Below are 16,794 nucleotides of genomic sequence, written 5' to 3' on the forward strand. Positions count from 1 at the left end.
GAGCTCTTTTCGTGTATGTGTGTATTCAGTTTTGTTACTGGAGCCTTCTTTTTACATTTTCCCCTTTGCTCATCAATTAAAATGTACAGCAGAATACAAAAACAACAACAATAATAATTCACTTTTTTTTTCCTTTGTTGTTTTCTAAAGATAGCACAGGGGCACAGGCTTTACCTTTAGTGTGCTCGCTGGCAAGGTTAGTTTGGAAGTGAAAAACAGCTCACAAAAAAGCTGAAAGAATCTGTGAGGTTATGAGAATAATTGCTGTTGTTTTCCAGATCTATGTGGATTGCTTACATCATTTAGAAATTGAACAAATTTAAACAATCTAGCACCCAGTGCTTGTAAGAAGGTGGCAGACTCTTATGCAAGTCTTTCAAAGTGATTGGTACTGTTGGGAAGAGATAACTGCTGTAGTTCAGATAGCATTCCCAGACATTATTGCAGTTATCTGGGGAGACAATACCAAAATGGAGGACAAGCAGATGAGAAAGAAATCATAAAAGCACAATAAAAGGCAAGTTCATTTATATATTCCCTTTCAACCCTAAAACTCATGTAAAGATGGATGTAGCCACTGTTACGTCACCTATTGGTTAGTACATCCTATCGTGAAGTCTCTGTGTTTTGAAACTAAATGTTATGAATGCATAACTGATTGATACATTCGACATGTTCATGTGGTAACAACTTGTCACTGGCAACATAGGCCCACCCTAAACCATATTGTGACAGGAAGACAACTGGTTTAGAGCATCTCCAAAACTGCAGCTTTTGTGGGGTGTTTCCAGTCTGCAGTGGTTAGTACGTATAAAAGTGGTCTGAGGAACAGTGATGAACCAGCTCCATGGTCATGTGCTGCCAAGGCTCATCGATGCATGTGGGGCGTTAAGGCTGGCCCGTGTGGTCCGATCCAACAGGTGAACTATCGCTCAGACTACCAAAGAGGTTAATGCTGGTTCTGACACAAAGGTGTCAGAAAACATGCTGCCTGACCAGTCAGGGTGGCCATGCTGACCCTTATCCATTATCAGAAGTGTCAGCAATGGGCATGTGAGCATCAGAACTGGACCCATGGAGCAATGGAAGAAGGTGGCCTGGCCTGATGAATCAACGGGTGAATCTGATGATTTTTTTTTTTTTTTTTTTTAAAGCCTGTCATGACTGGCTGATTTCGGAATCGGAACGATGATCTGGAAAAAAAAAAAAAAACAGGGGGGGGGCACAAAGGGGAGAAAGGAAAGAAAAATACTCAAAGATACATACATACATACACACATTCACATGTCTATACAAATGCATATACATATACACACATGCACACAGTTTTGCTGTTTGCAGTAATGTGTGTATGCGCCTCTGTCGTGGAATGTACTCAATGAGGGTAAGAACTGCAACCATGCCCCCCGCGATCCAGAGGTAAATAGGAAAGGACCCAGGGGACCCAGGCCATCCACAGCCCACTCGGAGCTCAGAAGACCTGAGGCATGAATCATGTTTTCTTTTACATCACATGGGTGGCCAGGTGCCTGCGCATTGCGTACCTACGGAGTGCCTGGCACCAGGATGCACTATGGGAAGAAGTCAAGCTGGCATAAGCATTGTGACGCTTTGGGCAATGTTCTGCTGGGAAACCTTGGGTCCATTCATGTGAATGTTACTTTGACACATATCACCTACCTGAGCATTGTTAGAGAACATGTACACCCTTTCATGGAAGCAGTATTCCCTGATGCCTGACTTTTTTAATGGATAATGCACCCGGCCACAAAGCAAAAATGGTTCAGGAATGGTTTGAGGTGTTGACTTGGTCTCGAAATTCCCCAGATCTCAATCCAACTGAGCATCTGTGGGATATGCTGGATAAATAAGTGTGATCCGTGGAGGCCCCACCTCACAGCTTACAGGACTTAAAGGATCTGTTGCTAACATTTTGGTCCAGATACCACAGTGCACCTTCAGGGGCCCAGTGGAATCCTGCCGGCCATCAGATACTCAGGGCTGCTTTAGCAAAAGGGGGACCAACACAATACTATGTATGTGGTCATAACGTTAATACTAGATAGAATGAGAATGCACGGTTGAGCAAGAGACATAGAATGCAATCAGATACATAGAAAAAAAGACTATCTTACAAACATACATAATAAAATAATTGGGCAAAGCACAGACATAATAAGGTAACTGAACAAATAAATAAATAAATAATCCCAGAGCAGCTTCAGTGCAGGGAAAACTAGGAATAAGTCTTACCTAATTCAAGGTAGCAATAGCAGCAAACAGACAGGTCTTAAGCCCTGAGAGTTTTAAGAGATTTCAGGTTCCCTGAAAGTTTGTTTTAGCTATGTGGTACATAAAAACATTGTTTTGTCCCCAGCCATCTGAACTGTCTGGATGGCTGATAAGAGAGCAGCATTCTGGATTTAAACAATTTAGTGCTTTAAAACCAAGAGCATTTTAAAAATGGGATGCATCTGAATAGTAATAGTAATTTGTAATTTTGTAATATTGTGCTATAGTTATAGCTCTAATATCTCTGTATATTTGCAATTTGTATACTTGTATATTGTCTTATAGTTTTTATACTTATTTGTTTTTTTCTGTAAGCACGAAGTACCGCAGCAATTTCCTAATGCTGTGAACCTGTTCACCCATATGGCAATAAAAACCTTCTGATTCTGATTCTGATTCTGATTCTGAATAGCTGGACCAATATGAGCCACTTTTCTGTTCTCAGTAAGGACTCTAACATCAGAGTTCTGAATAAGCTACAGCTGTCTGACACATTTTTAAAAGTCAGGTTTTCTGAAGTGGACTGCATGTAAAGTCCATCAGACTTTAATCACAGCACTTGTAACAATGGGAACAAATACCATAAAGTTTGAAGGTAATAAAAAGAAAAGAGAAAAGAAAGAAAGAAAACTCAAAGAAATAGCCCACTGTAACCTTTTTTTTTTCTTTATTGGCTTAGGTGTTAATACTGATTTTCTTTTGGCTTATCTGTATGTAAATCAGAGTCCATTCAGCCCATCTCGTACGGTTCTGTCACAAGAACTGACTCCTTTGTAACTCTGTGTTGTGCGTTTGCTGTTAAGGCATATTGTTTTGAGTTTTCTATCCTGTTACTTTGACATCTTCAGTCTGTGTTTTCATTTTATAACTTTCCTATTTTACTGTACTTCTACTTTTTCTAAATTTTAGACACAGCTGACTGGGAACACCAATCATCTGTTTTACTCCTTGAAGTAGTTGTTTTCTTTCCATTGTTTCAACTGACAGCTGCTGGGACCATATTTCCATTCAGTCAGTCAGGTGCAAGAGCTTGTTAAGGTCTGCAAACTCCCTGTTTTAACTGCAGACTATTTTGCAAGTTTAGATTAGTAATGCACATTGGATGACTATATTTTTTCCCATCCTTGCTCTGGAAGAAATCTGTAATTATTTTTATTTTATTTTTTTATTTTTTGGAAGCTACATATCATTAAGGATAAATGTTCAGCAATTAAACAAAAAAAACTTTTGTGTTATACCTGTGATTTGTTTATTTGCTACAAAGTAAAAAAAAAAAAAAAAGAAGAAAACAGAAGGAAGATCTTTCAAGTGTGGTGACTACATAATTTCATCCAAAAGTTGTGTCCACACTTACTGGCTATTGAAAATCCTCATCCTTTATACTTATGAATTTTGACTTTGTAAAGCATATGCCAGAGGATATGGAGAAAACTCACATAGGCATGTGACAGTACTTAAGCACTGTACCATTTTGTTGTGTTCCAAGTTTTGAACAAGTTCTGTTTAAATATATAAATGAGCTTTCTCATTAAAATTGCACAAATTTGCATAAAATGTAGTAAATAAAACCTAAATGGGTATTTTGGTAGTTTCTCCTTGTGCCGAGATTCTCTAAAGTGACAAGTGCATGAAAAAGTGGTGTTTTTGTCTTTAGATCTGCAAAGATTCAATCTTAACAGTCTCTGGTATTACGACTTCCATGTATAAAAAAAAAATAAACATTAAACTAAATGATCTTTTGGGCAAACCTCAGATTTACTGGACACAACTGGCAATCTGTATGACTTATGGAGGACTGTAATGACTACAACATTTAGGTTCAGAGATCTTATATGAACATGAGATAGTGTAGTTGCAGATAGTATGGGTGAACTATTTTTTTACCTGATAGAATCATATCTATAGTACATGTGCCTTCCCTTATTGTTTGTGTTCTCTCAGATAAGCAAAGTGAAAAATGGCTTTGGAAATCCCACACAAAACAATAGAAGCACAACAGCAAATCAATAATGTATGAATAACAATCTCTCTGCTGTTTTGTACAAGTGTGACTTAATCACCAGGTTCTGGAGGGACTAGAGCACAATTTAGAGTCGGTTCAGCAGATTTTAAAGTGTATCTGGAAGATGTCACAACTAACACTGAAGAAATGACCCTACACAGCTGTACAGTGTGCAGTGACCCTTCATTGTTGGGTTATATCCAGAAGGAGGTCATTATAACCCAATCAGGCAGCCCTGCCTCACTGCATTGTATTGCTGCTGTATTTGGTTGTAAAAATAGCTCGCTAGATTTGCGTTTGTCATTCCTTTTATCAGTAGTTCATGGATTTTGAGGTTTTGATAGCGAGTTTTTGATTTAAGATTACTATGAATATTATTATTATTGCCACTTTTCCTTCCATATCCCTTCAAGTTGTGAGATATATAAAGGCTGTCTTGCACACATGAAATATTAAAGATATTCTTATAGAGTTTCATTTATGTGGGGTTTAGGGGTTGAATGAGTTCACGGAGGTCTCTTTTGGATGCAATGGAAGTCCAATTATGTCCAAAATTATTTTCTTAATGGACTGCATGACTGCTGCTTCCACAACTTGTATCTTTGCAATTTTTCCTACTCTGAATTGAAACACAATCCTAAAGCAAAATATTTCCATCCTGGACAGATGGCAAGTGGCGGTTTTTATCAGCTGTTGCTCCAGTTTTCTCTCTTTTTTAACTTGTCCTGTCTGCAGTATTTGTAAACTTCAGTTGTTGAAATTCTGCACTGCTGCACAGTGAAATAGTGAATTGCAAGTCCCCTGTCAGCTAAACCTCCCTGCACTTCTTTTGCAGTCATGTGGCAATTCTGGCTTTCTGCACAGCCGATGTGTAGCTTTAGCTAAACGTCTTAACTTCTACTGTTCCCCTTAGCTGTCATTCTTTATCAACAATTCTATAGGTGATTACTGCAAGTTGGAAGCACTTTTTTTCTCTCATAAGGGCCTCCAGAAAATATTGACAGGTACCCTGATCCTATAGAAGGAACAGGTAGGAAGTTGAGATACCATGTGTCATAACTGAGTGTCAAAGTGGACTCAAAGTGCAGACTCGCAGAATGAAGTTTGGTGCGTTCATGTACAGTGATGAAACAGCAAAAGGTGTTCTCAGATGGAATTATGCAAGGCAGTTTGGGAGGTTCGAGGGCTCCAATGTAGACTGGTCCAAAGTTTCCACAAAACCAGCCATTAAACATTTCCAAATAAAAGCTGATCCTCCACACAATCCCTCACCAAGACTTTCTCCCTCAAGTTACTCACAAATACAGGCTCCAGGTCTCCTGCACAGAAGGAAACAGAAGTCCAACAGTGATCTCAGAACATAGGCAGACAAACATGCAGATTCAGAAGTCCATTTCCACTGACTATTGTCAAAGCAACAATCAGGCATCGAACAGGTGCCTTCCTCCAGCTTAAATAGGGATCCACTGATCTCATAAGTCCTCACAGGTGTAAAGCCAAAAGGAGGAAGCTGTTCCTGGATAAGATGCACCAAAGACTGGACAGTCCTGATCCCCAAGGATCCACAGAAGGGACCGGTCCCATCCAACTTCCAGCCAATAACTTGCCTCGGCATAACATGAAAGCTCCTGTTAGGCACCATAGTGCCTAAGATGAACAGGCACATGGCTCAATACATGAGCAGGGCCCAGCAGAGAATTGGCAGACATACCAGAGGGGCAACACCAGCTACTGGTAGATAGCACAGTCAATCGGGACTGTAAGACCAGACTGACCAACCTGTGCACCACCTGGATTGATTACAAGAAAGCCTCACACATAGATTCTGGAATGCCTAGAACTGTAGAAAATCAACAGGGCTCTGAGAGCCTTCATCAAGAACTCAGTGGGTATGTGGAAAACAACACTAGAGGCCAACTTCAAGCCAACTGCACAAGTCACCAAGTGTGGGATTTACCAAGGAGATGCTCTGTCCCCGCTGCTGTTCTGCATAGGCCAGAACCCCCTCAGCCAGATCAAGACAAGACTGGCTACCGATGCCAACTACAGAATGGAGCAAATATCATCCACCACCTCTACATGGATGATATCAAGCTGTACGCCAGGAGTGAATGAGACATTGATTCACTGATCCACACCACATCTACAGCAATGACATCAGAATATCATTTGGACTGGAGAACTGTACTGTAGTTGGATGGAAACAAATAGAGGGAATGTAGTCAGAACTGAGTGGATTACACTGTTAGAAGTTACCATTGCAGAAACTTATGATAATTACAAGTACCTTGGAATCCCACAGGCAAATGGGAACCATAAAGAAACCACTAGGAAAGCCAAGTACCTGCAGAAAGTAAGGCAAGTCCAGAGTCGTCAGGTGAATGGGAAGAACAAGATCTGGGCAATCAGCACCTATGCCCTGCTGGCCATCAGATACTCTGTTGGGAAAATATGCTGGCCATAGGAGGAGATAGAGGCCACACCTCGAGGGTGGTTGAGAATGACTGAGCTAAGCTCCTGTGAGACTTCCAATTACAGTTCCACAGTGTTCTGTGCTAGGACCAATTCTATTTACATTATACATGCTTCCCTTAGGCAGTATTATTAGGAAGCTTACTTGTGGTTCCTAGGATAATTAAGAGTAGAATGGGAGGCAGAGCCTTCAGCTTTCAGGCCCCTCTTCTGTGGAACCAGCTCCCAATTGGGATTTGGGAGACAGACACCCTCTCTATTTTTAAGATTAGGCTTAAAATTTTCCTTTATGATAAAGCTTATAGTTAGAGCTGGATCAGGTGACCCTGAACCATCCCTTAGCTGCTTTAGGCCTGGGCTGCTGGGGGGGTTCCCATAATGCACTGACTGTTTTTTTTTCATTCACCTTTTTTACTTTGTTTATACTCCACTCTGCATTTAATCATTAGTTATTATTAATCTCTGGCTCTCTTCCACAGCATGCCTTCTGTCCTGTCTCTCTCCCCTCAGACCCAACCAGTCCCAGCAGATGACCCCCCCCGAGCCTGGTTCTGCTGGAGGTTTCTTCCTGTTAAAGGGAGTTTTTCCTTCCCACTGTCGCCAAGTGCTGCTCATAGGGGGTCGTTTTGACTGTTGGGTTTTTTCTGTATTATTGTAGGGTCTTTACCCGCAATACAAAGTGCCTTGAGGCAACTGTTTGTTTTGATTTGGCTCTATATAAATAAAATTGAATTGAATATATATAATTATATACATAATTCTCTCATTCTCAGTCTTACTAACCAACCTAGAGTTATTGATCTTGTTGGCCATGCAATATTTCCCACCCAAATAGGTTACATTTTCTCATCTTTGCTGATTTTGAGAAATAATGTGAAATTATTTTGTCCCCAAACATTTATTGAAATTAAAAGTTAAAGGATCCATACAACTAAAATATGACAAGACACTCTCGACTGTTTTTTTATATAGCACTTTTCTACTCTACATGAGTACTCAAAGCACTCTATGCAACCAGTCTCATACACACACTCATACACCTAAGCGTTAGCGTTTACATGCCAGTGAACGCACTGGGAGGAACTCAGTATCTTAAGACACTTGGCAACAGACTGGAGCAGCCAGGGACCGAACCACCAACTTTCTGATTAGTAGATGACCTGCTCTACCTCCTGAGCTACAGCCACCCCAGTTGCTAGGTAGCCAGTTTGTTGTAGAGCTTGAGAAGAAAGGGTTTAGCGGCCGAGGCAAGATTTTTAATGAGGTTGTCTTACTTCAGCAACAGAACACAGGTGTTTAGAGTTCTGCAGCCCTTTTCAAATATGACACACTCAACATATTTAACAGATTACTGGACTCTACTAGCCTAAAATGTTCATATACTGATGTTGGCTCTCAGTGATATCATACAGACATGTTGAGAACAGAAAAAACTGAGAATTTAGGGCAGTCTGGAGCCTAAGTTTTTGACTCATAGGGATTATTTGTGTAACCTGTAACATATTTAATACGAGCATCCTCTACTTGAATACGATATATATGAGTGAAAATAAGGAAAATCATGTTAGAAATCCTTTAAAAGGACAGCTTCGTTTCATGAAATGATTTTTACATTTAAATGTGTGTTATAGCTTAATCCAGACAGAACAGCACATTTATGGGAAAAGCTGGTGCCTGGTTTGTATGTGCAGGAGAGAGAGAAAGGTCAACAAGTTAATTATTGTTCCCAAAACCTAGGAGGTAGGATTATCACAATGTTAGAATAGGAACACAAAACCGTCAGAAAAATCTTCCATGGTGCTACTTTTGTTTAGAAAAAACAGTGAAAAATAGATATAATCACAGGGACATCCTCCACCCTAAGATAATTAACAGTTAATAATTGTTTGAAAATATAACAGCACATGTTTAACTGTGGTTTCAGTGTAAATTATTGAAAAAAGTGTAGTGGATGAGCAGATTTATTTTTTTTTCCTGTATCACTGCATCTGTGCCTTTCTCCGTCTCCTAGCTGGAAGCTGATTAATTATTCTCTGTGTGAAGGATGTTTTGGCCTAGAGTGATTGCTGCTCCTCTGTGGCACTCCTGTTCTCTAGATCACCTCGAGCCAAATGAGATGTGGTGGTGAGGAATAAAGGGTCAAAGCCCTCCATCTCTGCACCCTCCACTATCGTCCCTATATCCCCTAACCCTCAGCAGCCCTGACAATCCAGAGCTAAACTGTGAGGAACATTGTGTTCCCCTGGTAGATTTTCTTCCTACAACCATTGTCCAGTCTGACACAGGAATTTAGTAAAATGTCAAATAGATTTAGTGAATATTTCTCAAATCCTGCCTTGTTTCTCTGTCACTCTTCTCTCATCAGTTCTGGCTCAATGTCTCCAAGATGCAAGCGGATCAAACTCTAGGCTGAGGAGGCTGTGTTCTAGTTTGCAGTTGTTAGTCATGTCAGATGCTCAGTAAACAGTCAGCGTTGCCTGCAGTGGTGATAGCAGCTTGTCAGAGCTGAGGCAACAGTAACTGCCCATGTAAAATGTTTTCAGAGCACTTCAAAAGCCGTTTACTTCCAGTTTTCAAGGGATTTCAGTAAAAGTACTGGCATTAAATGGGTGCATTTATAAGGTCATTCACCCATAGATTACAGCCTCCCTATTTTATAGGAAAAAGCAGACAAGACAACTTTGTTTGCATCTCTTTGCTGTCAGTTTGTATGTCATAGTGGCCTATTTGTTTCTCTTTTCTCTTTGCATCTGTTTTTGTGTTCAATCTGCATTTCTTTTAAGCCATATCTGTCTCTGGTCTGCTTTTGTCTCGTTTTGGTCATGTTTCATCTCAGTGACATCTTTTTTCTCTCTTTCCAATCACTTTTTTGGGCTAATTTGCATCTTTCTTTTCTTGTAGTGTTCAGTTTGAGTGTCTTTCTGGTCATTGTGACTTTCTTTGTGGTTGTCTGTCTCTCCTAGTTTAATCACAGCACTTTGTAATTATTTTGTGTTTCTTTGATTGGTCAAATGATTGAATTTTCAGATGGACAGGCTTTCTGGGATTAGGTCTGGGATCCGTGAAACCCTGAACCTGTGTAGCAGACATGTTCAGTAATGTTTTTTGTTCAACCCTGACATAGTGTCATAGTTCTTGGGTAAAGCTACCCGGACAATTTGATAGAAATATTGTAATTATTGTACAATCTTTACTGTACAATATAAAGCCCTTTCAGGTGACTGTTTGTTGTGATTTGGTGCAATTTTAATAAAATTAAATTGAATTGAGTCAAAATTTAAAAAAAAAAAAAGAGTTCATAAGTTAAATTGCTTCTGAGTGTTTATCATATATCATATCATCAGTCTTTCTTCTAAAAAGTATCTTGAAGTCACACTTTTCATCTGCCACCCCCAACCCTCCACCTTCTGTGCTGTTGCTGCAGAGATCATATTTTCCTTTTTCAAATGACAGACAGTATTAGGCTAATACGTAGGCAGTGTTTGTTATGCACTTCTTATCTGGTAGAAGTAAGGCCTGGTGAATGGTAGTTTTGAATCATTTCAATTCACAGGGCTCTCTCATCAAGTGAATGTCCATCTGAAAAGCACTTTTGTTTTACTTTTAATTTATGCCAATCTCCCGCTTTAACCATCTTTTGGGTTTCCACATTTACTCCAATTGTTAAAAAAATCTGCTATATTATCTTCCTAGAAAAAAACAAAACCACTTCTTTTCCTCTCCTTGTTTTGGTTTTCATTTTCCATGAAAGATTTTATACCAGCTGAGTGAGGTCTACTGGGAGTGTCACTGTTTTCTAAAAACTTTTTTTTTTTTTTGCATGTTCATCACACTTACATGTTTTAGATCTTCAAAAAACATCTAATTTTAGACAAAAATAACCCAAGTAAATGCAACATGCAGTTTTCAAATTATGATTTAATTTATTGAGGGATAAAAGTTATCTAAACCCACCTGGCCCTAAACCTAATAACTTGTTGCGCCACCCTTGGGAACAGGAACTGCAGCCGGGTGAGTCATTCAGAGGTGGACATGGACAAATGTGCTTCAGCTTCAGGGCACAAACTGGTTACTAGACACTGACCCTAATTTACTAACAATTCATGCACAGATTTACTATCACAAATCTGTGCATAAATTGTGTACTTGAAATTGTTTGTACTTTTTGAACAAATTTAGAAGTGCCTCACACTTGGTGTTGTTATTTTATAGTGTTTTTTTTTATTTATTTATTTTTTTAATAGTTTTCTAAAACACAGGCAGGTAGTTTTTTTAAAATTAAAATAAATAAATATAAATGGACTAGTTCTTATATAGCGCTTTTCTACTCAGTCAGAGCACTCAAAGCGCTTATACAACATGTTTACATTCACCCATGCACTCCCATTCATACAAGCACTTCCATGTTTACAAAGCTAAGTGCTTTTAATTAGCTTACATTCACACACATTCATACTCCGACAGGACAGTCGGAGAGCAACTTGCGGTTAAGCATCTTGCCCAAGGATACATTGGCATGTAACCTGGAGTAGCCAGGAATCGAACCGCTGATCAATAGGTGTCCTGCTCTACCTACTGAGCTACAGCTAACTGCACAAGTCACCAAGTGTGAGCAATGAAAACAAAATACTAAAGGTGTGTGTGTGTGTAAGTGTGTATGTGTATTGAGAACTATAGAATATTTTTTTTCTTACATTATTGTAGGTTTTGATGCCACAGTTTAACTGGTCTGGTTTTACTGGTAGCTAATGGTTGCTAATTTTAGTTCATGTTAGATGATATCAGATGCAGCTGTAACTCCCAGTACTGAGTCAGCTTGTTACAAACCTTTCAATAGTTGTTTTAAAGGTTAGAATTTTGCTCCAGCAAAACAGAATTAAACCCAATACGCTCATTAAAATATTGATTGGTGATATGGTAAAACTTTAGCTTGATTGAAGAGGAGCAATAAATCTCTACATAGCTGGTTATATGGGGTGAGCGTCATGGATTACTGATTATTGATACTGTAGTTGAAGTAATCATTTTAATTTTGGTCTGGTAAAACAGAAGAAAACACAAGTTTACTGTTCAAGAAATATTCATCTATGATATGCTAAAAAAAGGTATTTGGCTCAAGGAAAGAGGTGAGAATATAATAGCAATCATTACTTACTGATATGGGTGAGCTAAGAGGAGGTAGAAGAACATGTTACTCCTCTGTAAAGCATTGATGTGGTGTTATTATTTATAAAGGTGCAGTAGTGGTGTATTGATACACAATAATGTGGAAATAGGGAACTGATCTTGCTAACAACATTTTTTTTTAATGTTCCAGTTCTCATATTCTTTCCAAACACAATATTAGAGTCATTTAGTCATATATGCTGCAGGCCATCAACAAGTGTTTCTGTATCGAGAATATTACACAGAAATTATAATGCTAACAGTGCTTTTAATCTTCTGTTTCATATCTTCTCAGGTACAAGAATATCATCCAGCTATGGACTGGCTGTCCTCCTCGTGGCATGTGGTTTGGTGAGGAATGCCTTGTTATAATTTGAGGAACTGACATGGTTTGCGCCCAGATCTTTCTCTCTCTCTTTCTCTTTCTTTCTGTTTGCTCTCAAAGTGAATGAGAAAAAAAAAAAATGCCTGTTTTACTCCCTCCTGTCCCCTCCCGTCCCTTCCTCCCCAACCCTGCCCCACTCTGACCCCATCCCCATTTCTTCACCATATTGCGGACAGCACAGTTGGCCCCCTCATGTCCTAGCCACTACAGCTCTTGCACCCAGCACATTGATATTAGCCACTGTAAACACCAGTCACATTTAAAGCTGTTGGATTACCTTTTGTACAGACGTCAACCTCACACCACCTGAGGTGCAACGCTTCAATGTGGCAACTGGACTCTGTATCTTGTTGGATAAATCTCATGGAAGAATGACTTTCTTATGGTTCTGCTGTTCCAGTTCATGTGTTCATTGCTCAAAAGTGAACAAAAAAAAAAGGAGAGTCTATATTTGTGTAATTATAATTCTAGATCTGTATCTATATCTGTTTTATTTGAAGCACCTAGAATTACTGTATGTGTTGTATGCATAGCTGCCACCCATCATATTGACCATGGAACTTCAATGTGAATAGGCACTCGTAGCCCTCTCAAAGAGATAATTTATATTCAAGTATGTGTTAATTTAGACTGTTACCATTTACCAACAGGTTAACAAAAGGTTAAATTTTCCAATTTTCCTTTCAGCTGTATCAGCCACCCAAATTTCCATTGTGCATAATTTTACATCTTGTTAGTGATACATTTGGGATGTGCATGCTTATTTGGTCTGAAGGCTTAGAAGAGAGGATAATACATTAGTTGAACTACATAAGTCAAACATTTGGAGTTCAGTGTTACAATATGTTGAATTTAGCTTTATTTTAATGTGCTAACTTTGATGTGAAAGAAATTTGTCCCTATGTCATTTTAATTTGTATTGCATCCTTGGTAGGAATAAAAAAGGATGTTACAATTTAAGAGTCATTCAAAATCCTGATATGTGACCATTGGATGATTAATTTTAACTGATCTGGACCTTTACTAAATGACATGCTTCAGATGCTGTGCACCTCCCTGCTATAATTATAGAGGATGAATGAGGCTTTACCCACTTTGGATGATGAGGATAGCTTGTACTATGTTAAATCCTAATGCACACACTGACACACATTTCCAGGTAGAAGTTTAACTGGCAGGGTGGTGACATGAGATCCAGTGAAACAATGATGGTATACTCATTATGAGAAATGTGTTTATTTTTCTCTTAACCTCACATTATTATATTTTTTACTTTATTTTCAGATGATATTCCATAGAGAGTTTTATTCATGCAGAGCATTTATTAAAAATATAACGCTTTGACAATCTGACACAAACACAGGCAAAGGAGTGGAGGGCTTCATAGTGCACACAGCTTTGATCATTAGCATGATCCAGGATAACCTCCAAAAGAGAAACTGATTATTCTGTTGATGTTAACTTTTTAGCTGAAAAGGACAATGTGCACCAATGTTCCAATTTAAAGTGAAATATTTATGAATAGTAGAATAGCTGATTTATGTCTCAAGAGGGATACTGTAAGTGAATGTAATCTACCATAAAATAAGCCAGAGAGCACCAATCACCCTGCAATGAAATTAATATTTCCCATATGATTTCTTGCTTAGCCCAAGATGGTCAAACATAGAAAGCGTGATTATAGAATTCATCATTTGTTATATGGTATAAACTGACTTTCATACATAACCTTGAAGGAGCGATAACATTTCTGGGAATGCCATTCTAAAAATCAGAACTTTACATCATCTGAAATTGAAATCAATCTCTTGTTCAAGATCATCTTCTCGTGCACTTCTGGACTGATTTCAGTATAGGTGCTATTTTTAGATCACCCTGTAGATGTCTTGTCTTATCCTTGGCTTGTCTCTGCAATATGTGCTGATGTCCTTCAGTTGTGTTAAAACTGTATTTTCAGTTTCAGGAAATGGATGAAGTTACAGGGAGATAAATAAGGCAGGTAGTCAGCAAAGATTGTGTTGTGTGGGTGAAAAAACTCAGTTTTCAATGCACTCTGTACTGGCACATGATGGAACTTCCTGTCATTGCCTGTGGATGTTCTCTCTTAGGCACCTCAAAACAATATTACAGAAGTTGGCTTTTACAGTCTCGTCCTAACGGACAACATCATGCTGCACATCGTTATGAATGTCAAAAAAAAAAAAAAAAAGATGAGTATGCTGTTAATTTCCCATCTCACCAGATGTGCTGCCTTTGGGCTTGGAAACTGTGGACTGCTTGATCATAGCTGGAGACCCAGATCCCAATACCAGCAATTGGTAAATGGTAAATGGACTAGTTCTTATATAGCGCTTTTCTACTCTAGCTGACCACTCAAAGTGCTTATACAACTAAAAACAGAAGCTGATGTTTGGTCACTGTGCAAGTTTGAGGTCCATGGTGAAAACGCAGAGCAGACAGTGCAAGTGGTCAGAACAAAATTTCCAGGGAGTGATCGTAAAATAGCAGCTGTGCTGGAAGCTGTCTGGATATTCCAGAGAAGATGATCTTGAATGAGAGATCAGATGAGTTTAAATCAGGGTTTTCAATTCTTATGGACCTGTTCTTTGATCACACATCGTACAGATATATTTTGAAAGGATTACTGTGCTGTGTGTTATATATATATATATAAAAAAAAAAAGCTAAATATTCACCTCACTTTGAGCTTTCATTCTGCTTTGCAGTCAAAGTAAAATAAAATTGTATAGATGCATTTCCAAATACCAGTTGTGTGAAAACTTGTTGATCCCGCTCTGAGCTTCAAAGGCTGACAGAACTTGTCATGCTTTGGGATAAGAGCAGAGACATCTCCTGATCGGAAGCATCAAGTCTGGGTACAAGATGTGCAGGCGATGGAGGGCAACCCTGTCTAATCCGTCAAGTTTCAAATAGCTTCAGTGCATATTTAGACAGTTAATCTAACATCACTGTCACATGTATGCCACTCAATGGATTGTTTTGAAAAGAAACATGCTATGTAATATGATTTAGTTTGCAAGGGGGGGAAAAAAGCTATTCCAGTGTATTGAGAATGGGATTTGGATGTGTGCCAGAGAACTTTTGGGAGAGCATGCAGAGTCTGAGTGGACAGTGTGTCCAACCCTCATGTAAAAAGATGCAGAACTGTACAACTTGTAAATGAAATAATCAGCATGATAACATTTTTTAAAAATCCATTTAAAAAGGCAGAGGCCAGTGATGTTCTGTACTTGTAACAATGGTGTCATGTACTCATATTCAAGTGTTAACAAGTCCAAAGTGGGTTTTTCATTTCTTCAAAATGAAAATGGGTAAAATATATTTGACAAAAAAAAAGTATATATCTATCTATATATATTAGAAACATCTCCTCTATAACGCTTTCATCTTAATCTAGAGGACTCCCTTTATTGTGGGTCCTTGCAACATACTGAATAACAAAGAAGGAGAGATCGGAGCAGCGATTGATTGGTGAAAAATGATGTTTAGTATGAGTTTTGGGAGAGGCTGAATTGCTTACACGTAGCAAGGTCTCTATTACCAAAGAGGAGAACAGTTCACGACGATGGCTACAGCAGCAGTTCCTTCATCCAGGGATGTTATTTCAGAAACATCACACAACCATTTTTCTGTTCTGTCTTAAATGCCGACTCTTCACCCACTCTAGATGTATTTGTTTCTTCTAATGTATTTCATTTCAATGCGGTCCTGTCTGTTTGTTGAGCTGTCAAAAATTCTGATGAATTACGATTCTCTTTTCTTTGCTATTGTGTGAGGCTTCTGTACTGCAACATTGCAACAGTTTGTATTATAATGACAATACCAGAATAATATTTAAATAAACCATTTTCACAGATGAAATTCAAACACCAAGGGATCCCATCTGTTTGGTTGGTAAAATACTGAGCTTTTTAGTGAGTGAGCTAGAGAGAGCGCTGACAGTGCTAAACACTGGCCCAGTTTCCAACTTGAAATAAAGTTATTTTTGTTGGCATTTAATAGCTTTTTGTTTGATAGCACTGTAGAATCTTACTTCAAATCAGTCCACCCTTCAATTATACACCATCAAGAGAAGGAGAAGTGTGAAAGAAATGAAATGGGATGACAGAAACATAAAGCAAGAAAAGCATGTCCTGGGGAAAATGTGTGTGATTGGCATCATTTTTAAATGACTTTGTAATCATTAAAAAGTGGCTGACCCAAGTATATAAGAAGGAATCAAATGTTTTGAAATGTTGGCAGCAGCCTTTTATATATTAGGGTATATAGCTCATAAATGATAATGGTTATTGTGCTGACATTTTGCACTGAGAAATATGAACAAAGGAGGTAAATTGGCACCCACAGATGTAAAAAATCACATAATTAAAAAAAAACAAAAACAAAGCCAAACAAAAACAAAAATATATGAAATGAAGTGTTGATGTCCCTTATGTTCCTTTTGCACATTAGCAAA

At 38.5% G+C, this 16,794-nt stretch overlaps 1 protein-coding gene across 1 annotated transcript in view; it reads left to right on the top strand.

The window, feature by feature from the left end:
- The window catches only part of vstm2a (V-set and transmembrane domain containing 2A), a 110,113-nt gene extending 93,914 nt beyond the window's left edge, over window positions 1–16,199 (top strand). Inside the window, exon 5 of the mRNA XM_030757161.1 lies at window positions 12,228–16,199. Within this exon, the coding sequence (XP_030613021.1) occupies window positions 12,228–12,304 (77 nt within the window). The 3' untranslated portion in view covers window positions 12,305–16,199. The remainder of the gene's footprint in view (window positions 1–12,227) is intronic.
- The last annotated feature ends 595 nt before the right edge of the window (window positions 16,200–16,794 follow it).

The sequence above is a fragment of the Archocentrus centrarchus genome, chromosome 20 (genome assembly GCF_007364275.1).
Source record: "Archocentrus centrarchus isolate MPI-CPG fArcCen1 chromosome 20, fArcCen1, whole genome shotgun sequence".
Classification (NCBI taxonomy): Eukaryota; Metazoa; Chordata; class Actinopteri; order Cichliformes; family Cichlidae; genus Archocentrus; species Archocentrus centrarchus.